Here is a 24267-nt window from a genome sequence, read left to right on the forward strand (position 1 = left end):
CCTCCCAGGTTCACGCCATTCTCCCGCCTCAGCCTCCCGAGTAGCTGGGACTACAGGCGCCCGCCACTTCGCCCAGCTAGTTTTTTGTATTTTTTAGTGGAGACGGGGTTTCACCGTGTTAGCCAGGATGGTCTCGATCTCCTGACCTCGTGATCCACCCGTCTCGGCCTCCCAAAGTGCTGGGATTACAGGCTTGAGCCACCGCGCCCGGCGTTTTTTGTACTTTTTAGTAGAGACGGGGTTTCACCATATTAACCAGGATGGTCTCGATCTCCTGACCTCGTGATCCGCCCGTCTCGGCCTCCCAAAGTGCTGGGATTACAGGCTTGAGCCACCGCGCCCGGCCATGTCCCCAGTTTTCTTTCTTTAAACCTCCACCTGGCTCTTCTGTCCTCTCCTTCCATTTCTTGACCTCCTTGTCACCTCCTGTCTCTGGTGGGCTCTTTCCTCTTGCCCCTTCAGCCTCCTCCTTCATACTGCATCCCTGTCCCTTTGTTCTCCTGGTCAGTGCCAGGGGTGGGTGATCCAAGTTGAATTCCAAGCCAGATTCCTTTTTTGGTTCCTCCAAGGACAGCATGGGAAAGCATGAAGCCAATGAGACGTGACTGGCGGGGCCTCTCTGCACCTGTTAAGGGAGGCAGATGAGAGCACTTCTCTTGCTGCCTGGGACCTGAGCTTGTGGCCCCTAAATCCCTTTTTGCCAACACCCACGTCCCTTTGTCTCTGGAAAGCAGCAAGGCAGGTGTCCCACATTCCACCGCACCACCAAATAAAGAGGCAGCTTTTGTTACTTCTGTGGGCTTCCGGAAGGTTTAGGGGAGCTGCCCTAGAAAACGGCAGGGACTCTGGGGAGAACTGAGATCAAGCCAAAAGAAAAGTATAAATGGAGAAAAAAAGGAAGGCCGGGAAGCAGGCCTGGACAGTAGCAAGCAGAGGTGTGAGAGGGGGAGGAAAGGAGACGGGGACAGAAAATGTAAGCAAAGGTAGATACAGGAAGGGTGGTCAATGAAGGGGCTTGCAGAGGAGGAAAGTGGCAGGAAACGTGTCACACAGGGAAGAGTGTGGGCATTGGTCTGGGATGACCTAGATTCCTGGGCCCAGCTCTACCACTTATAAATTGTGTGATCTTGGGCAAGTCACTTATCTTTCTGAGATGTCATTTCTTATCTGTAAAATGGGACTAATTTATTTATCACCTACTTATGAGGTGCCTTTATACTTGGAGGACCAGCTATAAATGAGACAGACCACATCCCTGCCCTAATGAAGAGTACATTCTAATGGAAAGAGGCAGAAAATAAACAACACAAGTTCAGGTGGCAATAAATGCTATGAACACGACATAATAATATGATATAGAGAGGAGATGGGATGGGAGTTTATTTTATTTTATTTTGAGACATAGTCTCACTCTGTTGCCCAGGCTGGAGTGCAATGGCACAATCTCGGCTCACTTCAACCTCCACCTCCCGGGTTCAAGCGATTCTCGTGCCTCAGCCTCCCGAGTAGCTGAGATTACAGGCATGTGCCACCACACCTGGCTAATTATTGTATTTTCAGTAGAGATGGAGTTTCACCATGTTGGCCAGGCTGGTCTTGAAGGGAGTTTGTTTTAGATATGGCAGTTAGGAAAGTCGTCTTTGAGAAGTTGACATTTGAGCTAAGACCTGAATAATGAAAAGGATCCAGCCATCCAAGATCTGAGGGAGGAGCGTACCAGGCAGAAGCAACAGCAACTGCAGAGGCCCAGAGGTGAGAATGAGCTTCATTTGTTTGAGCGATAGAATAGAGGCCACTGTGTTTGCAGCAAAGTGCATGTGGAGGACCCTGGTAAGAGAATGTTCTGAGGCAGGCAGAGGCCAGATTACAATGGATCTTATAGGCCAGCCAAGAGGCTTGGCTTTCATGTAAGTGTGGTGGAAAGCCAGGAGAGGGTCTTAGCCAGGACTGGGATGATACGATCTGCTTTACATTTTTAAAAGAGAACTTGGCCACTAAGTGGAAACACTTAGGATGGAGGGAAGGGACTCAGAACAGTGAGTCCTGTCAGCAAGTTACTGCAATAGTCCAGTCAAGAGATGATGGTTGCTTGAGTTAGGGCTGTAGAAATGGAGATGATTCAGAATATATTTTGAAGGTGAAGCCCTCGGGATATGCTAATGAATTGGATCAGGGGACAACAGAGACATCAAAGATGACTTTGCCTTGAGAAAATTGATGGAAGGTGGTGATGTTTATTGAATTGGGAAAGACTTGGCAAGGGGTAAGTTTTGGGGGTAGGGGAGCCATTTAAGACATGTTTTCTACTGTTGAGTTTGAAGTAACTGTGGACATCCAAGTGAATATATTGAGGCAGTTGGATATATAAAGGCGGAACCAGGGAGAAAACAGGGCCGGAGATGTAAATTTGGAGTCATTAGCATATAATTGGCATTCGAATCCATGGGAAGTAATGGTGCAGTCACATGGAGAGACACCAGAAGAGGAGAAAGGGTCCAGTCCCAGAGACACTCCAGTATTTAGAGGTCCAATATAGGAAGACAAATGAACAAAAGAGTAAAGTGAGAGGAACTCCTGGAGCATGTCATGCCCTGGAAGCCAGAGCAGAAAGTGCTTCAAGGAGACAGTGATCCACTGTGTCAGGTTGCTAAGTCAAGTGAGATGGTTTTGGATTTGGCAAGAGGGAGGACCCAGAGACATCTCAGTGCATGGAGGCACCGATTGGATTAGGTTTGGAGAGGACATGGGAGATGAAATGGAAAAGGTGAGTACCGGTAACTCCAGTAGTCATTTTGAAGAGAAGCAGAGAAGTAAGGGAAATAGGGTCAAAAGATTACTTCTTTTCTTTTTTCAAAGGTAGGAAATGCTAGATCATGTATAATGAAAGAAAAGATCCAGGCCGGGCGCGGTGGCTCAAGCCTGTAATCCCAGCACTTTGGGAGGCCGAGACGGGTGGATCACGAGGTCAGGAGATCGAGACCATCCTGGCTAACATGGCGAAACCCCGTCTCTACTAAAAAAAAAATAACAAAAAACTAGCCAGGCGATGTGGCGGACGCCTGTAGTCCCAGCTACTCGGGAGGCTGAGGCAGGAGAATGGCGTGAACCCGGGAGGCGGAGCTTGCAGTGAGCTGAGATCCGGCCACTGCACTCCAGCCTGGGCGACAGAGCAAGACTCCGTCTCAAAAAAAAAAAAAAAAAGAAAAGATCCAGTACAAAAAAGGCCTTTGCCTGGAGAAGGGACATTCCTCCATTCAAACGGGTTAAAAGTCAGGATTGAAGCACAGATGTAGCAGGAACTACCTGGGAAAATAGGGTTCTACAGCGCTTCCCTCCTCCGGAGGATGTTTCATTTCTTTTGAGATGGAGTCTTGCTCTGTCACCCAGGCTGGGGTGCAGTGGTGAGATCTTGGCTCACTGCAGCTTCCGCCTCCTGGGTTCGGGAGGCCTGGCTAATTTTTCGTATTTTTAGTAGAAACGGGGTTTCACCATCTTGGCCAGGCTGGTCTTGAACTTCTGACCTCGTGATCCGCCCCGCCTCGGCTTCCCAAAGTACTGGGATTACAGGCGTGAGCCACCGCGCCCAGTCCTCAGTAGAGTGCTTTCTAGGGTGAGATCCCTCACGGCCCTGCGGGAGAGACCGAGGCTGCCCTCGCGCACGCGCGTCACCGTTTCCGCCTGGACGGGGCGCGCGCGGCCTTAGAGGCAGCTGCTGTTCGGAGGCCGTTCCGGCCGCCACAGCCCCTCTGGGGCCGGGACCGGCCAGCGGCTGGGTGGCCCCCCAGGGACACTGCTCTAGGGGGGGCGGCGAGATGGAGGCTATAACCAGTGAGTGAGAATCCACTTTTCTGCCCGCAGCCCGACTCCTCGGCCCTTGACCTCTCCCCGACGGTCCCAGCCCCATACTCAACGGGCGCCAGCGCCTCGGAACCCGGGGAACCCTGGCTGGCCTCTTCAACTCCCGGGCGCTCCCGGAGTAGCTCTGCCCCCAGGCCTTGAGTCCTGCCCCGGGCGACTCTAGGTGACTCTGCACCTTCTGTTCCCAGTGGATCTGAGAATTTTTATTTTTATTTTTATTTTTATTTTGAGACTGAGTTTCGCTCTGTGGCCCAGGCTGCACTGCAATGGTGTGATCTCGGCGCACTGCAACCTCCGCCTCCTGAGATGAAGTGATTCTGCTGCCTCAGCCTCGCCAGCAGCTGGGACTACAGATGCCCACCACCACACCCGGCTAATTTTTGTATATTTAGTAGAGACAGGGTGCCGCCATTTTGGCCAGGCTGGTCTCGACCTCCTGACCTCAAGTGATCCACCCACCTCAGCCTCCCAAAGTGCTGGGATTAAAGGTGTGAGCCACCGTGTTTGACCGAGAATACCATTTTTTTTAGGGCCAGAAGCACCTAAGGGAGAGTTGAATCCTAACATCAAAAGCATATTAGGGAAGTGGAGGTTGGTCTGTTTCTCCAGAAGGCCCACCCCAGATTCTAGGGCCTTTATCCTAATGGCCAGTTTCCTTGTGTGTCTCCCTAGCTAGACCGACTTCACTGTGCTGCTCAGTAGTGGGGGTAGAGCTGACTGTTCTTCCAATAGGAAGTCAGAGAATCTAACAGGAGATTCTTGGCCTTGGCACGCAGTTAAGGATCAGTTAATAGTTGTTGAATAGATCAAGGAGATGTAACAGCTAGGATCATTCTAGAACTGGAAAGATTGGCAAAAGACATGCGCATAGTTCCACATGTGAGCTCAGGGGAGCAGGGTAGATCTTCCCCTGAGAAGCCCTCACCACTCAGCATCTATCTATGAAGCATGTCCAAATTTGTCTTCTTTGAAAGTCTAGATTCTATTCTAATTTTTAAAAAATACCCAAACAGGGTCAGGTGTGGTGGCTCATGCCTGTAATCTCAGCACTTTGGGAAGCCAAGATGGGAGGATCACCTGAGCCCAAGAGTTTGAGACCAGCCTGGGCAGCAGAAAGAGACCCCCATCTCTACATTAAAAAAAAAAAAAAAAATTACCAGGGCAGGGTAGCCCATGCCTGTAGTCTCAGATATTAGAGGTGCTGAGGAGGGAGGGTTGCTTAAGCCCAGGAGATCAAGGCTGTAGTGAGCCATGATCATGCCACTCCACTCCAGCCTGGGCAACAGAACGAGATTGTGTCTCAAAAACAAAAAGGAAAACCCCCCAAATATTTAGTTCTGTACGCATAGGAGATACTTAGTAAAAGTTTGTTGAATAGATGAACTGTTGCCTTATTTATGCATGAATACATCAAATATCTATTGAGCTTCGTTTTCAGGCACAATACTAGATCCTAGAGCTGTAATGGTGAGCAAACCCAATATGCTCTCTGCCTTGATAAAGCTTATAACCAGGTGAAGGGGAGACTAAGTACACACACACACACACACAGAGCAAAGTACAAGGTTTTATGAGACCATTTAATAGAGGACTTCTCTTAGTTTTTTTGGAGGTACAAACTAGAAAAGTTGACATCTGAATGGTGAGTAGAATGAGCAGAAGTTGGGGGAAGGGGGTGAGAGAATGTGCCTTGCAAAGGATTTATGGGAAAATCCTGACCCTTCCAACCCAATCCTCATTAATTCTCTCATCCTGGCCCTCAAATCCTAAATTCACTGTTGTTATCAGTGCCTTTTACTCTCTCCACTTTTTGGTTCTGATCCCAGATGGGTGCATGTGTCTAGAAACTCTGAGATGCTCCATAGATACAGAGAACTCTTGACCCATTATTTTGTAAATTAAAAAATAGAAAATATAGGCTTGTTCTGAAAATCCAAACAGCACAGATGTATATGATATGTAAAGTAAAAACCTCATCACATGTTACCCCATACCTCAGAAATAACTACTCATTATGGTTTGGGCATAGATCTTTCCAGGCCTTTTTCTATATGTTTGTCCATTTGTGTGTTATATACTATACATAAAATATTTTTTACAAAAATTAGATCATAGCATATATTTTACAGCTCTTTTCTTCAGTTAATATGGAAACTTCTTTGTTTTCACCATAGCTCTGATACTTTCTTTTAAATGACTGCATGATATTCTATTTAACTATCATCAGTTTATTTTATTATTATTATTATTATTGTTATCATTTTTTGAGACCGAGTCTCACTCTGTTGCCCAGGCTGGAGTGCAGTGGTGCGATCTCGGCTCACAGCAACCTCTATCTCCCGGGCTCAAATAATTCTCCTGTCTCAGCCTCCCAAGTGGCTAGGATTACAGGGGCATGCCACCATGCCTGACTTTTTAATTTAATTTAATTTAATTTAATTTTTTTTTTTTTATTTTTAGTAAAGATTGGGTTTCACCATGTTGGCCAGGCTGGTCTTGAACTCCTGACCTCAAGTGATCCACCTGCCTTGGCCTCCCAAAGTGCTGGGATTGTAGGCGTAAGCCACTGCGCCCAGCCTAACTATCATCAGTTTAAACAATCCCTTATCGACTGACACTTAGATTATTATCCCGTGTTTGGTTATTATGCAGTGAACTTATATGTGAATTTGAGTTGTGAACTCTAAATGCACATTGTTTTAGGTCCAGTACTTACCACAGGTAGGTCATGGGAACTTTGAGGCTCTGTAATTTCTGAGCTCTCAGGATGAATAGGTGAAAATAGTCTGTATACATTTTTTGAGTCAGGGAATTTCTAGAAAGATTCAGGGCATCAAGAAAATACTATAAATGAAGTTAGGTCTTTAACAATCAGGTGATTCCTTAGAAGCATGTAATACTTCTTGTTTAGAGTAGACTAAGTGATTGCTTTCAGTGCCAGGCCTCAAAATCTACTTTTCTATTGGACCTTACTACATAGAGTCACTCTCTGTTCCCTTCTTAGGTACTCCTTTTAGTCCATCCAGCATGATGCTATACTTCTCTGATGGGGTAGAGACGAGGTTTTCAGGACTTTGCAGACAAGAAATAAGTCTCCCTTTAATTTTGTGCCTCTAGAACATGGTAGATAAATTCACCCGCCCTCTTGATCATCTCAAGCTTTGGACTTTGCAGGTGAGCTGCGTTCTCTGCGTGAGGAGATTTCCCTGTTAGAGCATGAGAAAGAAAGCGAACTTAAGGAAATAGAACGGGAATTGCATTTGGCCCAGGCTGAGATCCAGAGTCTGCGGCAAGCAGCAGAGGATTCTGCAACTGAACATGAGAGTGACATAGCGTCCCTGCAGGAGGATCTCTGCAGGATGCAGAATGAACTTGAAGACATGGAACGCATTCGGGGAGATTACGAGATGGAGATTGCCTCCCTCCGTGCAGAAATGGAAATGAAGAGCTCTGAACCATCCAGTAGTTTAGGTCTCTCAGATTACTCTGGGTTGCAAGGTATGAGAGCCGTCAAGTGGGTCAGTAAAGTCAAGCAGAGGAAAGGAGATAATACATAGGAAAATGGTAGAAGGTGGTGTTAGATCATGAATTAGGAATCTCTAGAAAAAACCTCCAGGTCGAATTCAAGACTGTAGGGGGCCAGGCATGATGGCTGATGCCTGTAATCCCAGAACTTTGGGAGGCCAAGATGGGAGGATCATTTGAGCCCAGGCGTTCATGACCAGCCTGGGCAACCAAGTGAGACCCTATCTCTTTCTAAAAGAAAATTTTAAATAAAAATTTTTAAAAAGACAGTAAGGGGGAAAAACCTACCCAGATATTACATAACCAGTCCATGGTGGTGTAAGAAATAGCACCATGGAGAGGTACCCTGGAAATTCTTCTTCAGAGAGTCATTGGGTCTTTGTTGATTTCACTATGGGAAAACCCTTCCTGGGAAAATTCCCAGCTCTAAGATGGGCAAAGAAGGACCTGTCACCTTGGGAAACTCTTCCTGCTGCCCAGGCATCATGGTGCTTTGCCTGGACTGCTTTATGGGGGACCTCTGGCCCTGCTTCCAGGTGCAGGGATGCTAATTCTTAGGTTCCATTAGCTCTCCCCAAAATAGAAGCTTTAGGGGGCAACAAATGAGAGCACAAGATAGCTAGAGAAGAAAAGTTATTCCAAGTAATACATGAGTTACCCAAAAGCCTAGAGCCCTGCTTTCAGACAGTGAGTCTCCCAGCTAGTTGCTAGGATTCATGACATCAGAGAGTTTGCCTTTATTCTGCGGCTAGATTTATGATCTGAGTATAATGGAAGTCCTATATTTGGCCAGGTCAAGCAGAGGCAATCAACAAGGAATCAAAGAACTGCAAGTTTTTCCAGCTGTATCAAGCGTCTCAGAAGAGCCTTTAGATTAAATGGTGCTGGGAGAGGAAGGTTGGCACAGTGGGAAGGCTTGGGCTGGAGTCAAACAGACCTGAGTTCAGTATCTCAGCTCCACTAATTAGCAGGAGGAACATAGGAGGTCTGGTTACGGTCTTTCTCTGAGCCTGTTTCTATATCCGGGATATTAAATCAAAATTGGTTAATAAAACCTAATAGCTAGATGGGATCCTGAAACAGGAAAAGGACCTTAGGGAAAATGTAGACAAATCCAAGTAAACTATGGAGTTTAGTTAATAGTAATGTATCAATATTCGATTCCTTAGTCATGACAGGTATACCATGGTAATGTAAGATGTTAACAATTAGGGAAATTGGGTGAGAACCCTCCCAGGAAACTCCGTACTATCTTTGCAACTTTTTTGTAAATCTAAAACTAATCTAAAATTCAAAGTTTATTTTAAAAAAAAAACTTACAGAACTATTTTGGGAATTAAATGAAATGTGAAGCATGTTGACATCACTTGCACACTTACCAAATCTGAGGCTGAAACTATCAAGTCTAATGCTTAGTGCATGATTAGTTTTCATTAAAGATTAGTTTCCGCCCTCCCTTTTATGGTAATCTGCAGTATTCTAAGGAATTCTGATTGGAATTAAGAGGAAGCATTCGAAGTTACTTTTAGGGTGTTGAATCTTCCAGCAGGTAAGATAGGTCTTGGGTTTAATTAGAGCAAGTTAGTGTTCTTTAAATATCAGTATAATTAGTGTTCTAAGAGACATAATTCTTTTTTAATTTTTTGCAAGTGGACACAGAGTCTTGCTCAAGACCCAGGCTGGTCTTGAACTCCTGAGCTCTAATGATCCTCCTACCTTGGCCATCCAAAATGTTGGGATCACAGGTGTAAACCACTGCACCCGGCCAACATAATTCTTAATCACGAAGAAACAGAACAGATACACGTGTTTGTATCATCACAGCCTTAAAAGCGGGCATGGTGACTCAGGTGGATCACTTGAGCCCAGGAATTTGAAACCAGCCTGGGCAATATAGTGAAACCCCATCTTTACAAAAAAATTCAAAAATTAGCCGGGCTTGGTGGTGTGTGCCTATAGTCACAGGTACTCGGGAGGCTGAGGTGGGAGGATCCCTTGAGTCCAGGGAGGTCAAGGATGCAGTGAGCCTTGACTGTGCCACTGCACTCTGGCCTGGATGACAGAGTAAGACTATCTCAAAACAAAACAAAATCAGAAAGGAAAAAGTATAGGTATAGTGACTGGTGCTTAGAGACATATACTGGGGTATTTCAGCCGGATCTCTTCTAATGCTTGAGGATGATATGTGAGTCTGGTTAGGATGGCCCTTTCTGTCAGCAGATAAAAGGCCATTAGAAATAATTCCTTTTTTTTTTTTGAGACAGAGTCTCACAACCTTGGCTCACTGCAACCTCTGCCCCCCAGGTTTAAGCAATTCTTCTGCCTCAGTCTCCTGAGTAGCTGGGGCTACAGGCGTGCACCACCACACCTGGTTAACTTTTGTATTTTTAGTAGACACAGGGTTTTGCCATGTTGGCCAGGCTGGTCTCGAACTCCTGACTTCAAGGGATCTGCCCACCTCGGCCTCCCAAAGTGTTGGGATTACAGTCTTGAGCCACTACACCTGGCAAGAATTCTTTACCACATCCAGACCGATGTATTTGGTGTGGGAATAAAGGACATACAAGGAAACTCAGAATGCCTGAAAGGCAGGTACTGGCAGTCACATCTGACAGTTCACATCTCTCAGCTTTTTGTACTAAGAGCATAATTGGAAGGTAATCATAAACAGTTGAATGGAAACTTTACATACAGTAAACCCCAAACTTAATTAAACCTTCAAAAATTCCTAAAAGTTCAAGAGGCTGCTTCGGTTGAGGCTTTGAAGATGAGCACACAGGGCAGATCTTCAGGGCAGATGAGAAGAAGGACAGCTATTGGGAAGAGGAGAAAGACTCACTGCACTGTGGAATTTCCTGGGCCCTGTCTTCTAAGCCTCTATCTCTCTTTTCTGTCTTTAGAAAAAGAGAAGCTCTTTAGCCTTCTGCTCTCATGTTTCAAAACAGGAAAACTGGGGGCTGGTCATCAGTGCTTTCCTTTCCTCCTGGTCTCACCTCTCTCTGCTTGTCCTCTGCAGAAGAACTGCAGGAGCTGCGGGAACGCTACCATTTCCTGAATGAGGAATACCGGGCCCTGCAGGAGAGCAACAGCAGCCTCACTGGGCAGCTTGCAGATCTGGAGAGTGAGAGGTACAGCTGTCTCTGGAGAGTGAGAGGTCATGGGGTTCCACAGGACTCTGTCTTGCCTTGGGCTTTCCCCTGAAGGCAGATGCCAGGGCAGTGAGTGTTCCTCTGCTCCTGGAGACCCAGTCCTTTCCATGGTTTCCAAAGAATACAGATACCATCTACAAGCAGACATGGGGATCCGACCCAGTTATCTCAAGACTAGAGGGAGTGAGTTCTGAAGTTTACTTTTGCTCTAGGCACTGGGTTCTGGTTTGCTCTGCCCTGAAGTAGATCAGAAGAGATTTGTTTATTGTCCGCATAGACTTGTTTCAGTCTAATGGCAGGCACAATGCTTCCAGATTGGAGTGGGCTTGACTAGGCCTAGCCTGAAAACTAACTGGACTGGCATTCTAAGGGTCTCCCAGAGTCAAACACACCTTTGCAGATTGAGGTGCTGGAGACTTTCCATAGTCTTCTAAGCATGTTTATCTGAGCGGTGAGTCACAATAGAAGGCCCCATACTATCTTTGGCCTAAAATGAAGGCATCAGGACCAAGCATGCATGGCTGGTGTTGCCAGGCAGAACTCCCTTCAAGCACAGCTCTGGGGTTCTGGATTGCAGGACACAGAGAGCAACAGAGAGATGGCTGGAGTCCCAAACACTAAGTATGACATCAGCAGAGTCTCAGACTTCAGAAATGGATTTCTTAGAGCCTGATCCTGAAATGCAGCTGTTACGGCAGCAGCTACGGGATGCTGAAGAGCAGATGCATGGCATGAAGAACAAGGTAGGGCACAGAGGGTGGGGAGGGCAGGCACGTTTCTTGTCTTTCTTTCACCTTCTCCCAGCCTGTGGTAGAAACATCTCCACAGGCATGCACTGTGACGGGAGACAGTATTCTGGGGTCTTGCTTGCCTGATGTAAATCTTCCAGTCAAAGAATGCCATACTTTCCCCAAGCTTGTTCTTGGAGCACATGTGGTATCTGTAGTAAACAAGCCTCCCTGTTCCATTTCCTGCATAGTGTCAGGAATTGTGTTGTGAGTTGGAAGAGCTACAGCATCATCGCCAGGTCAGTGAGGAGGAGCAGAGGCGGCTGCAGAGGGAGCTCAAGTGTGCTCAGAATGAGGTGCTTCGGTTTCAGACCTCCCACAGTGTCACTCAGGTAAAGACTGCCCAGGGAGTCATCTGGGGTGGGGGCAGAAGGGCCTCATGGAGGGGCTGCTTCAACCAGGGTGGGCACAGTGAGTATGGCTGTGCTCTGCTGACTCTTGCCCTGCAACTGGGCACAGTCTGCTGGAAACCAACTGTAGAAGTCATATAGCACTGCATTCTAGAAATGGTGGTCATTACTGAGTGTCTGTCTCACAGAAGAAACCAAACCCTAGACCTGTGGGAGCTCCTCAAGATGTCTGCATCTGAAAAGGAACCCAACTGATCCGTAAAAAGATCTGCTGTTTCTCCAGAGTAACTGTTCTACTCACATCCTCCCTACCACAGAATGAGGAGCTGAAGTCCAGACTCTGTACCCTGCAGAAAAAATATGATACTAGCCAGGATGAGCAGAACGAGCTCTTGAAGATGCAGCTGCAACTTCAGGCTGAGCTCCGGCAGCTCAAAGTCATGAAATCCACACTTGTAGAAAAGCAGAGTGAGAAGGTAACAGCAACCAGAGGTGAGGGGACAACTTAGGTGCTAAGGGCATCCTTCTGAGGTTTTGGGAAAGGTGGATCAGAGTAGTGAGTTAAAAATAATTCCAGCAACCACATAGACAGCACCACAGGTAAAGAACTCCAGCCCTGCTCGAGTACTACATTAGATATGAGGACATTAGGAAGTGAAGGGCAGGGAGAAGCAAATCTTAGACTGTCGGTGTCTTCAAGTGACTCACACAGAAGAGTGAGTGGGTTAAGGAGCCCAGAGGCACTGCCCAAAGCCCCTTCTACCATAGGAGTTACTGTGCCGGCTGCAGAAGCTGCAGCTCCAGCACCAGAACGTCACATGTGAGAAGGAAAAGCTGCTGGAACGGCAGCAGCAGCTGCAGGAGGAGCTGCAGTGCCATGAGGCGGAGCTGCAGCACCTCAGGGATACGGTGGCCTCCTTCAAAGAGAGCAATGAGAAGGTAAAAGAAGCTCCTGGTGAGGGAGGCTGTAGCCTCATCTTGTGTGGGGGTGAGAGTGCAGAGGAGGAGAGGGAATGGTAGGAGTGTGGAGGAGCTGGCAGTGAGGGGGCCAAAGAGGTGCTTAGGAGAAAGGTAACCTCAGGGAGTCACAAGGCTCTCATCTTCCTTTGATTTTAAATCAGAAAAGCAGCATATAAAAAGGAAGTCCCTTTCCCTCCCTACCTCCCAAAAAAGGAAGCCCCAGAAGGTCTGTGTTTCTTTTTAAATTATTTTTATATTTATTTATTTATTTAACTGGAGAGGCTACACTGGGAAGGTCTGTGTTTCAAGCCTGTCAGGGATGGGTCCATCTTGGGTATATATCCCAGGCTGGGATGAAATTGGGGCTGAGAAGGACAAGGGAAGATGGGTCCCCTTAGTCCCTGCCTGGGAGGAGAGAGTTCAGCAGCAGGAGTGCCTGGGGTGATGGCCAGGCCTGCCTCCCCTGCCCAGAACACAGAGACGCACGCTCAGCTTCAGGAGATGAAGCAGCTGTACCAGGCCAGCAAGGACGAGCTGGAGCGGCAGAAGCACATGTATGACCAGCTGGAGCAGGACCTCCTGCTCTGCCAGCTGGAGCTGAAAGAGCTCAAGGCCTCCCAGCCCAGTCCGGAGGACAAAGGAAAGTGTGCTAACAAGGTAATTGTTGTTCAGAGAGGTGACAGCTCCTGGGCACTTGCTCCAGAGAGAGGAGGTACAGAGGCAAAAGATGAAGGCACCCAATCGAAGGGCTTGATGGGCTTCCTAGGCAGGAAGCAGAGGCAGGGCCACATGCTGCTAACTTCAGAACAGTTTGCCCTGACCTTGACTTTGAGCCAGAGCCACAGCTCAGTAGGATCAATACCTTTGGATCCCAGTCTGAACCCCTGAAGGTTTTACACATGATTCCATGTATGTAGACAATGGAATATCTATACAATGGTGTTAGAACTGTAGTGATAACTAACCATTCGTGGAGAGGAACATATACATGGACCCATTACACAACTATTACTGTTGGAACTAGAGAAAGGGACCAGTTTTCTGGGTCGGATTGCAAATGCTTTTATAAGGGGATACAGTCTTTTGCCCAGAGTGCTGACTAGGCAAGAGAAGGACCTAGGCTCTTTCAGGATTTATTCTGTGACTTTGAAGTAGTTAAATTCTTTGTTGTTGTTGTTGTTGTTGAAACAGAGTCTCACTCTGTCGCCCAGGCTGGAGTGCAGTGACACGATCTCAGCTCACTGCAGCCTCTGCCTCCTGGTTTCAAGCGATTTTCCTGTCTCAGCCTCGTGAGTAGCTGGGACTACAGGCACATGCCACCGCACCTGGCTAATTTTTGTATTTTTAGTTGAGACGAGGTTTCACCATGTTGGTCAGGCTGGTCTCGAACTCCTGACCTCAGGTAATCCACCTGCCTCGGCCTCCCAAGCTTCGATTACAGGCATGAGCTGCCATGCCCTGCCAGTAATTAAATTGTTGAAGGTTGAATTGTGCCCTCTTTAAATGGAAGAGAATTCTACTCTTATCTCACTTCCTTTTAGTAGTAAATCCTGATAGTCATAAACAAGGGCTTATTCATTTTTTTTCTTTTCCATAGTGTATAAAATGCAAGCCGTTATCATTTATCCTGTTGAGCACTTTCAGCTCCTGATTACTGATGGGAAATGGAAAGGTGTTGAAGCATGTTGGAGAAAAGGCCCAAGAGTCTCTAAAGATGGTGGAGCTGGTCACATTCTGCCAGAAAACTCAGTAGTTCCTGTCCCTGGGGAAAGGCCTTCAGGAGACAGAGGACTGGGAAAGTTATTTGGGCTACCTCAACAGTCTCTTTGCCTTTCTATATCCAGGCTCACGGTTCCTCCTTTTTCCACTTCTACTCAATTTAGGAGCCCAGGGGATCCGTGACTTGCTCGTCACCTCTTCCCCTAATGGGAAAAACGATGGGAAAGGAGAAGCATGCTGGCAGACAGCACCTGTTTTTTTCTCTAGCCATAAAACAGCATTGAGATCTGTCTGATACTGGAAGATTTGGGTTTTTGGAAATGGGATGATTTAGACTTCTCAATCCAAATTCAGCAATAGCGCATACTTTCTAAAGATATAAAGAGAGAATTAGGAAAGCAAAAATGGGAAAAATTAGGGTGAAATTAGGTCCTTATTGGTAAGGAGTGTAATTGCATTCAAAAACAACTGGGGTTAATGAGAATAACAGGAGCTAAGAGTTCCCAGCAGGGTGGGAATATGGTGTATACACCAAAGGAAAGGGCCAGAGAAGAGGAAAGGGGCATCGATAGCATTCGCCATCAAACTGCCCCCAGAAAGGAATGGTAGAAGTTTAGAGCAAGGCCAGCCACCAGTCTAGAGCAACCTGCTCTGAAAGAGCCGCCTGTGGGGGATCCCCAATCGGTATCTAAACAGCCAGGGTGCATTGTGGCTTGGGGTGACCAGTCCAAAGTGACTGCACAGGGAGAGAATCACAAGAGGCAGGAGAGCACAGAAGTGCTCTGTTAGCCACCCAGGAAGCTTACCTTACAGAGTAACCACCCCCTCCGCACCCGCCCCCACCCACAGTGTGACACACTGCTGTCCAGACTGACAGAATTGCAGGAAAAGTACAAGGCCAGCCAGAAGGAGATGGGGCAGCTGCAGATGGAGCAGTGTGAGCTCCTGGAGGACCAGAGGAGGATGCAGGAGGAGCAGGGCCAGCTGCAGGAAGAGCTGCACAGGCTCACACTGCCACTGCCCAAGAGTGGCCTCTTACTCAAGGTAACTCCGCCAGAGGCAGCTGCTAACGGTGGGGAAGCTGCTCTGAGAAGCTTCCCTGTGTGACTAGGGAAAAATAGAAGGGTGGAGGTTGAACTTTTTCTTCTTCTTACCAACGACTCCTTACTTTCTCACCACTCTCCCCAAACCAAAAAGCTCCATAGAGCCAATTAGAGTTTTTCTTATAAGGGCTTTAAATCTTAAAATACCTTTTATACTCTGGAATCTGTGCAGCAGTTTATATTTAGATATTTAGTCCATCTGGAGAAAATGCACCTGAAACCACTTTGTAAATGACAAAATATATCCCAACGTAAGAAACCATTGCTACTTTTAGCTGGTCTCCATAGAAAGACTCCCCCTGTCCCCAGATGGGCTCTGTGAAGCCAGCCCTGAGATTCTTCAGAGAATTGTTCACAGCGGGGATGAGGCACCAAGGAGGCATCGGACTTTCTGTGTAACCACCACAATCCCTTGCCTCCTTCCTTCTACTCCGCCTCAGAGTCAGGAGCTACTCACCAAGTTAGAAGACCTGTGTGAGCTGCAGCTGCTCTACCAAGGCATGCAGGAGGAACAGAAGAAGCTGATACAGAACCAGGACTGTGTATTAAAAGAACAATTAGAGATCCACGAAGAGCTGCGACGTTTCAAAGAGTCTCATTTCCAGGAAGTGCTGGAGAATCCCGATGATTCCAAATTGGCTAAGTCCTCAAAATACAATCGAAACAAGGTAACCATAGCAAGAGGTAGGGAGACAGTTCTCCTGAGCACAGCAGCATGACAGGGAGAGTGGGCACCACTGAAAGGTCAGAGTTGGGAAGGCCTTGTTTGGCCAGGGGTAAGGATAAGGCTAAAGCCCTGCCCTTCACCACCTGTGACCTCTCTCAGGCTCCATTAAGAGGTGGCTTTTAGATACAGCCTGAGGACCTCACCTAGATGCCATTATCCTTTATCATATTGATATTCACAGTGCCCAGTTGAAGCACTGTGAGCACTCAGGGCAGAGCTGGAATGACCCAAAGTCTGTCATCGGATCATTTGACTCATTCCTAGTAAGATGTATAGTATCAGTTTGATGTTTGTTTGGATTCCTTTGGACTGACTCTAAACATGTCATCTTTTTCTTGAGTGGAAAAGTACGGTTCTCAGTTATCAAAATTGTTCACCTTTGGTGTTATCTATGAGGCAAATTTGCGCCCTTTCATTTCCAAGAGAAGAATTCCTAGCACATGGGGTTCTTAGTACTGACCACACTATCTTCATTGGAACTTTGGTGGCAATAACAGAGCAAGGTCACAGGGGTTAGACCAGAAAATCAATGCCTCTCAAGTACCAGCAAGGGGTCATACCGATGAGGTGACACAGGTGGAGATCACCGTACAATTCTATTCAGGGTTGGGGGCTAAAGTTCTGAGGTCTCAGCGTGGGTGAGGAGGGGCAGGTAGACAGTTTCGGTTTAGGCCGAATCTATTCATTCAGATCTTATTCTGAACAAGGAGAACCAGGGAGTAGCAGAAGTCAACACTGTGAGGCTGGATCATATTCCAGGGGCAGCAGATGTCCAGGCTGCAGGCCTGGGTAACACAGCTGGGAACCAGGTATAAAATATTTCCTTAACTGATCAGATCTCATCCTGGACATCAGCGCCAAGAAGCCAGGCCCAGAGAGCCTGGGAAACATGTCCAGAGGCCAGATTCAGAATTGGGGCAGGAGATACAGGAACTAATAGTGAGACTTTGATTCCAGTTCTTCATATTGCTGCGTTCAAGGCCGGGCTGATTTTACAACTAGGGGTGGGCAGGGAGACTGAGCCTGAAGGTCAGGATAACAGGTATACCTGACTGAGAAGAGGGTGTGATGGGGAGCCAAGGTGTTCTGGAAACCCACTCGGGACTGCTCCAAGGAGACAGGGATGTACCAAAGTGCAGAAACCAGCTGAAATGGGAGCCGGGAAATTATGGAGTATCTGCCCTGGGGATATTTTCCCAAATGAGCAAGAAACTGATACATGCCAGTTACCTGTAGTTTAAGTCAGAGACATAAGCCGGGGTGAGGTGGAAATGTAGGCATGCCATTCTCTAAGGTGTGCTCTCAGACATCTGTACCAGGAAAGGTGCAGCTGGAAGGACTGAAGTGTCACAATAATGATAATGTCTCCCCACCCCTGCCCCCAGCAATCCAAGCTGCTCATGGAGCAGATGCAGGCCCTGCAGGTGCTGTATGAGGCCAGTCAGGCGGAGCAGGAGCTCTTGCAGCAAGAGCAAGGGAGGCTCCTAGAGGAGCGGAAGAGACTGCAGGCAGACTTGCAGCTCTGCCTGGAAGAAATGCAGCTGCTTCAAGTCCAGTCCCCTTCTATAAAAATGAGCCTTGAGTCCTACGGGAAGAGCTATGGTAGCATGGCCCCCAGCAATGAGAACTGCCGTAAGACTTATGATACCACTGTGGATGACAATGAGAGCTATAACAAGAGTTACGTCAGCACCCAGACCAGCAGCGAGAGCTTTCTCAAGAGCTATGACAGCAGCACCAGTGCCAGTGAGGCCTATGGGAAGAGTTACTGCACTACTAGCGACAGCAGCATTACCTATAAGAAGAGTTACGGCAGCACCAGTAGCTCTGACACCTGCCAGAAGAGTTTTGTCAGCAGCTGCACTGACGAGGAACCTGCTGAGCCTGAAGACATGGAGGTAACGGTTGCCAGGTGACAGGTCAGGCAGGGGACGATGGACTCTTGTCTTTTTAAGAGATGCATCGCCAGGGGAAGGGACAAGAAGTGTGGGAATGGGGTCAGAGCTGACCTGGGGAACTACTGAAAGTAAGCGAAGCCTTCTACCCATGGCAGCCTGGTCTCCCACTCAGCCCTCTTGTAGAGAGATGCCCCCGTCTGGACAGAGGCCCATAAGATTCAGTCCATTTCCTCACCACAGCCATGGTGCTCTTTAATGGGGGTAAATATAGTATTCCCCCGCGGGCAGCTCTGGATCCTGGTGGCCATTGTTTGGTATCCAGGGAAGGGCCTAGCAGAGTGGGGCGGAGCTTAGGTCCTCCTCAGGGTGCTATTGTTGCTCCCCCACCCTCTGCAGCACTTTGAGGAAATGATTGCAAAGGTGCTGATCAAGCTGCAGGCGGTGCAGGCCATGTACCAGATAAGCCAGGAGGAACACAGCCAGCTGCAAGAGCAGATGGAAAAGTTATTGGCCAAGCAGAAAGACCTGAAGGAAGAGCTGGATGCCTGTGAAAGGGAGTTCAAGGAGTGCATGGAATGCCTTGAAAAGCCCGTGGCCCCCCAGAACAACAAGAATGAGGTAACCACTGTCAGGGAGGCAGGGTTTCCTCTGGCAGCCCCTGGAGCCAGAGGGGTCATGGCCACTTCAGAGAGGGACAAAGCAGGGACAGCATGCACCTCAGAGGCTGAGCAGTCTGTTGCATCCCTGATGACATTCCCAAGTGCCTGAGGAGCTGGGGTTTACTGATCATCAGGATTCCACGCATCAAATGATTTCTTTTTCTCTCTTTGCCACTTCTGTTCTCTCTTTTGCTTTGTGTTCTAGACCACTTCTGTAGAACTGTATTTTTGCATTTGCCAATCTTCTTTCATCACTTTGTGTGCATTTGCCTTGTCTCCTGGTGCACCAACTGGGAGCACCAACTAGATTGTAAGCAGCTCAAGGACAGGGACATGTCTCCTTTTGGATCTCTCACAATGCCAAGAAGAGTGCTCTGCACCCCCTAGGAATGGGACAGAAGTCTTGTGTCTGGCCAGGGGTTCACAGTCCAATGGGGGTCTCTTTGTATACACACGGGAGAGATTCGGAGAGCAGTGAACACATGGGTCCAGATTGGTTAGTATTGGTACCTACTGAGGGGATGGTCATGTTCTGCCATCAGCCAAGGAAGACAAAACCCGAGATCAGGGAGCAGAATGTGACTTGCCTCTGTTTCCAGGGTGAGGTGCAGGAGCCCAGTACACACTTCAGGAGTGTACAACACAGTTCTTTAAGTAATTGTTCCTGTTAGAGCGATGGGTTGGATGAAGTAGGAGTTCCCATAAAAAGAATTCTAGGCCAGGTGCGGTGGCTCGCCACTGTAATCCCAGCACTTTGGGAGGCCAAGGTGGGTGGATCACCTGAGGTCAGGAGTTCGAGACCAGCTTGGCCAACATGGAGAAACCCCATCTCTACTAAAAATACACAAAATTAGCTGGACCTGGTGGCGCATGCCTGTAATGCCGGGTACTCAGGAGGCTGAGGCAGGAGAACCGCTTGAACCCAGGAGGCGGAGTTTGCAGTGAGCCAAGACCACACCATTGCACTCCAGCCTGGGCAACAAGAGCAAAACTCCATCTCAAAAAAAAGAATTCTATCTAATAAATCCCCGAGGTTCAGAATTGATAGCAGCCCTGTTGTTATTCCCCAGTCACAGTAGAAAACACCATTTAAATTGTTTTGACCTTCTTTTTTTTTTTTTTTTTTTTTTTTGACAGAGTCTCACTTTTTTGCCCGGCTGGAGTTCAGTGGCACGATCTCAGCTCACTGCAACCTCCACCTCCTGGGTTCAAGCGATTCTCCTGTCTCAGCCTCCCAAGTTTCTGGGACTACAGGTGCGCTCCACTAAGCCCAGCGAATGTTTGTATTTTTAGTAGACATGGGATTTCACCTTGTTGGCCAGGCTGGTCTCAAACTCCTGACCGCAAGTGATCTGCCCACCTCAGCCTCCCAAAGTGCTGGGATTACACTGGATGGCAAGTGAGCCACCACGCCCTGCCATTTTTTTCATCTTATTAGATGTACGTCATCAGGTGCCTCAAGTTAGGAGAAGCTATTTGTAAAACTATTTGAGAGGCTCATTTTTCACAGTTGAATATTTTCTCTTCCTATGGGCTTTAGCAGGGAGATTTCTGAGACCCCCAAGCAGGGCTGAGGTTGGTTGCATGATCAGCCAACTGGTTGCGTAACCAGCCAACTCTGGGTAACTGGCCCTCCACTACCAACAGATCAAAGAACTGCAGACCAAGCTGCGAGAGCTGCAGCTGCAATACCAGGCTAGCATGGATGAGCAGGGGCGGCTTCTGGTAGTGCAGGAGCAGCTGGAGGGGCAGCTGCAGTGCTGCCAGGAGGAGCTCCGCCAGCTCAGGGAGAAGAGGCCCTCTGTTGTCAAAGAAGCCCGGGGGAAGAATGCTAATAAGAACATGAACAAGAACGCCAATGGGGTTAAAATGAAAAAGGTGATCAAGCCGTGCTCGGATACTTCTGAGAGTGACTTTGAGACCAGAAAGGTGAGTAGTAACCTTGGTAGCCAGATAAGCAGAAAGGAGGAGATCCTGGGAAGAAGCATTGTCTCCACCACCCTTTCAACCAGGCAAGGGATTTGTAGAGAAGCTTCTGGGATCTCTGAAGTGTCTACAGTGGTTCCCATCTTAATGGAAAGTGGGTGCTCCCTTTTCCTGTGAAGCTATGGGGAGAGTGGAACACAGACAACTCACATTGGGAGGTACAGCCCTAAAGGACCACAGCCCCTAGGCTGGACAACTCCTTCAGTTCACCCAACCCCATTTGCTGGGGCCCCTGTTCTTCCTGGGTTACATGCCCAAGAGAAGGACCAAATAGATGAAGAGGGAGGAATTTGTTCAAAGTAGTTGTGTACTAATAAGTGAAAGAGGATTGGGTAAAAGAAGAGTCACTGTAGGGGTGGGAAGCAACAATTTAGGTGCACACCCAAGACTCTTTAGTTCTGGCAGCTGTTTGAAATGGCTTATTGGCCAACAGACATAGTGGTCCTGAGAGGTGAGGCCCTCTACATATGCTCAGAGGATTGGCTCACAGTCCCGGAGCACCGGGCTGCACCCTTGCACTCTGACATGCTGGAAGTCATGTTTCCTGGAGCTAGTACAGCATTGTCATGAGAGTAGGAGCTTCACAGGTAACGCAGCCCTCATCCTGCCCTACTCCCACCCCACAGAGTCTGGAGGTGGTGCTGTACTACAAAGCCAGCCAGAGGAAATTAGATGGACTAGCAAAAGAGGAGGAAAAGAAAGAGGAGATGAAAGAGGAAAAAAATGAGGACGTGAAAGAGGAAGCAAAGGAGCAGTGTGGGGATGAGCTAGTTGCTGAGCCAGCAGATCCTGGGGAAGCTAAATCCACAGAAGATCAGGAGGAAAATGAAGAGGACAAAGAGCAAGAGGAGAAGGAAGAAGACAGTGAAGAGGAGGAAGATGACATTGACTCTTCCCTTGAAAGTCCCGAAGAAAACAACCCCCTCAGACTTTCTGAGAGCAAAAAGGTAACCAGAGCCAAAGGCTAGATCAAGTGGGAAGTGGGATCTTGGGCTCAGGTACCTCAGAGTTAATGGGTGGCCCTGCCAAGGATGGATATCTCCAGGAGTGGAGGCCTCGCACTGTAAGGCACGGCCCTTCGGGGAGGTGGAGATGCAGAAGGGGGAGGCGAGAGCAGTCTGTCTGCAGGAAATCATGGGCTCAGCCCCGTTTGCTGTGGAACCACCTCACAATGACCACCTTTTCTGGGAACCAACGTGGGGTCCCTGGAGTCCTTTCATTTACATAGTAGCCTTTGTTACCTTCCTTATGTGGGGAGCGTTCCCTCATCCCTCTTTCGGCACTGCAGGAAGGACATTGACAGTGTGAAGTCTACTTCAGGCCATTTTTGTCAGCCTGGGCAAGTCACTCACTCCGGTTTTCCTATGGTGCCCTGTTAGGTTTAACCTTTGTTGTCGCTGTTAGGGGTGTGTCAGGGGATAATCTCTTCTTTGTAGGCTTGTGTCGCCCCCTGGATTCTGTGTATCACAGGACATGAAGGTGGGGCCTGGGAGTGATCAAGAGTGATAGTGAAAATATTTCACGTCTGTACAGTAGAAGCATAGACTAGTCCAAGGAGACCATCCCTAACCCTACAGTTGCTAGATCACTGAGAGGTTGGGGTGGAGGTATCCTGGGATATATATGCTAGAATGCCAGGGGTAACTTACCAACAATATAGAAGTACTTCCATATTTTATTAACTGGTACATCTCTGCAGGTATGTAGCAACTGAATTCTTGCCCTGGGCTTAACTCAGGGCCAGAGTCTCTACAGAGTTAGAGTATTTCCTGTGTAAGTCCTCAGCTTACATTACAGGTTCTTTCTGTTCTAAACAGAGGTAAAGAAAAAAGCCTCTTGTCCAGTCAACTCTGAGGATATCTGGAATTTCCGGCAATTGGGTCTTCAGCACTGGCTAAGGATCCAGTGTGCAGTGCTCTGCTTACCTTGTGCCAGGGAACCATTACCTAAGATGTGAAAAGTCGGAGCCACTGCAGCCCCTCCCACTATCATGTTTCCTTGAGCTCATCATATTCCACCATGTGCTGGTTCAGAGCCTCACAGATGTCTTTACCTTCGGTGCCACATTTCTAAAGCTAGACCTGACTTTTCTACTTCAAATACATTCTATGTTTCTATATATGGAGAGATCCCTTTGCCCCGTGGGTCCTGCGTCTTTTGCAGGCAGCTCTAGGGCATGCGTATTACCACTTTGCAAAAGCAGTTTATCTCCGGAAGACTGTTGCAGTGAAAGAACTAGCCCTTCTCCCTTGTCAGTTTGTTTTGGTGCATGTTGTTTTACAATGATATCATTAGATTCCTAGGCGATCAAAGGGACAAGAGCCCAAAATACTAAGAAGCTTGATGGAAAGCAGGCTAGAACAAAGGGACAGGTGGCCTGGTAGAAGACTGGCTCTTCCTAGAGCAACCTAGGAAAAGTATCTGCCCTACTCCACTAAGGAAGCTGTTTACTCTCTGCAGCGTCACAAGAAAGGTCTAGGTGCAGATGCGTCCTGCTTGACAAGATATGAGATATGAGATATGATGAGACAGAAAGAAAACTGGACTCACCGCCTGACTTGGACCTAGCTGCTGCTTAACCCATTCAATTTTGCAATTCCTGCAGACTGCCGGTGGAAAGAACCAAGGCCCAGGCAGCAGAAAAGACATGCAACTGCTCTAGCTTACCTGTTTTTTAACCTCTTGATTCCTTTCTCTTTTCCCTTTGTTTTCTCATCTTCATTATCTGTTGGATCCATGTGTTTATGTCTCACATCTCCTGGTCTCTCCTCGTGCTTCTTTCTCATTTTGGTGTGTTGCAGTCATCCCCTACCCCCGATCCCCCCATCTTCTCCTTGCCTCTTGTAGGCCTGGTGGTCATCTCGGCTTTGCTCTGGTGCTGGTGGGCTGAGACGTCGTCCTAATGCAGGTACTGGTATTGCTTCCTCTCCTTCTGAGGGATAGAGGGAGGGTGCAGGTTGCCCTGGCCTCTCCTCTTTCCCTTTTCTCCCAGCTGCTTGCTTCTTGCTTGTACTGTTTTACAACAGGTGATGCTCAGGTCTGAGTTTTAGTTCTGACTTTTCCTTGGGCTACTGCAAAGCCTGTGACATCTCTGAGCATGTCTTTGTAATGCATAGGAGGTTGGAATGCTTGCCAGAGACATGGTTTGAGTTTCAATCCTTGGCTGGGAAAAACTTGGCTAAGCCCAGCTCGGTTGCTACTGTCAAAGCTGCCTCACTACTTCTTTTTCCCCGCTCATCCTCTGTGTGATGGCTAGCCTGACCACTTCTGATGAGCTGATGTTTGTTTGCAAGGCTGGCCTGGACTCTCTTTGTCTTTAACTCCAGAGTCAAGTTCTCACTACTGTTGCTACCCAGGATGGCAAAATAAGGAATCCCCCTTCCGTTGGGGGAGAGAGGAGGTCTGAAGAGCTCTGATCCTCATGATCATCCCAGGGGCATTGGTAGGAGGGCAACCTAAGTTGGTCCGTCAAGCTTGGTGAAATGGAACTGAACCCTTACTGTATTCTGCTCTTTCTACTGAACAGTTCTCTGCTTCTGGACTTC

General features: G+C 47.9%; 1 protein-coding gene across 4 annotated transcripts in view; it reads left to right on the forward strand.

Moving 5' to 3' along the window:
- Positions 1-24267, forward strand: part of CCDC136 (coiled-coil domain containing 136) — a 32064-nt gene that overhangs the window by 4186 nt on the left and 3611 nt on the right. Inside the window, exons 4-17 of one of the 4 annotated variants that reach the window (XM_025380826.1) lie at positions 7033-7356; positions 10400-10511; positions 11110-11275; positions 11512-11652; positions 11988-12146; positions 12439-12609; positions 13102-13287; positions 15199-15393; positions 15893-16120; positions 17565-18077; positions 18474-18695; positions 20384-20665; positions 21349-21669; positions 23524-23630. In XM_025380826.1, coding sequence (XP_025236611.1) covers positions 7033-7356; positions 10400-10511; positions 11110-11275; positions 11512-11652; positions 11988-12146; positions 12439-12609; positions 13102-13287; positions 15199-15393; positions 15893-16120; positions 17565-18077; positions 18474-18695; positions 20384-20665; positions 21349-21669; positions 23524-23625 — 3122 coding nt within the window. In that variant the 3' untranslated portion in view covers positions 23626-23630. The remainder of the gene's footprint in view (positions 1-7032; positions 7357-10399; positions 10512-11109; positions 11276-11511; positions 11653-11987; positions 12147-12438; positions 12610-13101; positions 13288-15198; positions 15394-15892; positions 16121-17564; positions 18078-18473; positions 18696-20383; positions 20666-21348; positions 21670-23523; positions 23631-24267) is intronic. The other 3 variants (XM_025380827.1, XM_025380828.1, XM_025380829.1) reach the window with 3 other exon arrangements.

Source organism: Theropithecus gelada, chromosome 3 (assembly GCF_003255815.1).
Source record: "Theropithecus gelada isolate Dixy chromosome 3, Tgel_1.0, whole genome shotgun sequence".
Classification (NCBI taxonomy): Eukaryota; Metazoa; Chordata; class Mammalia; order Primates; family Cercopithecidae; genus Theropithecus; species Theropithecus gelada.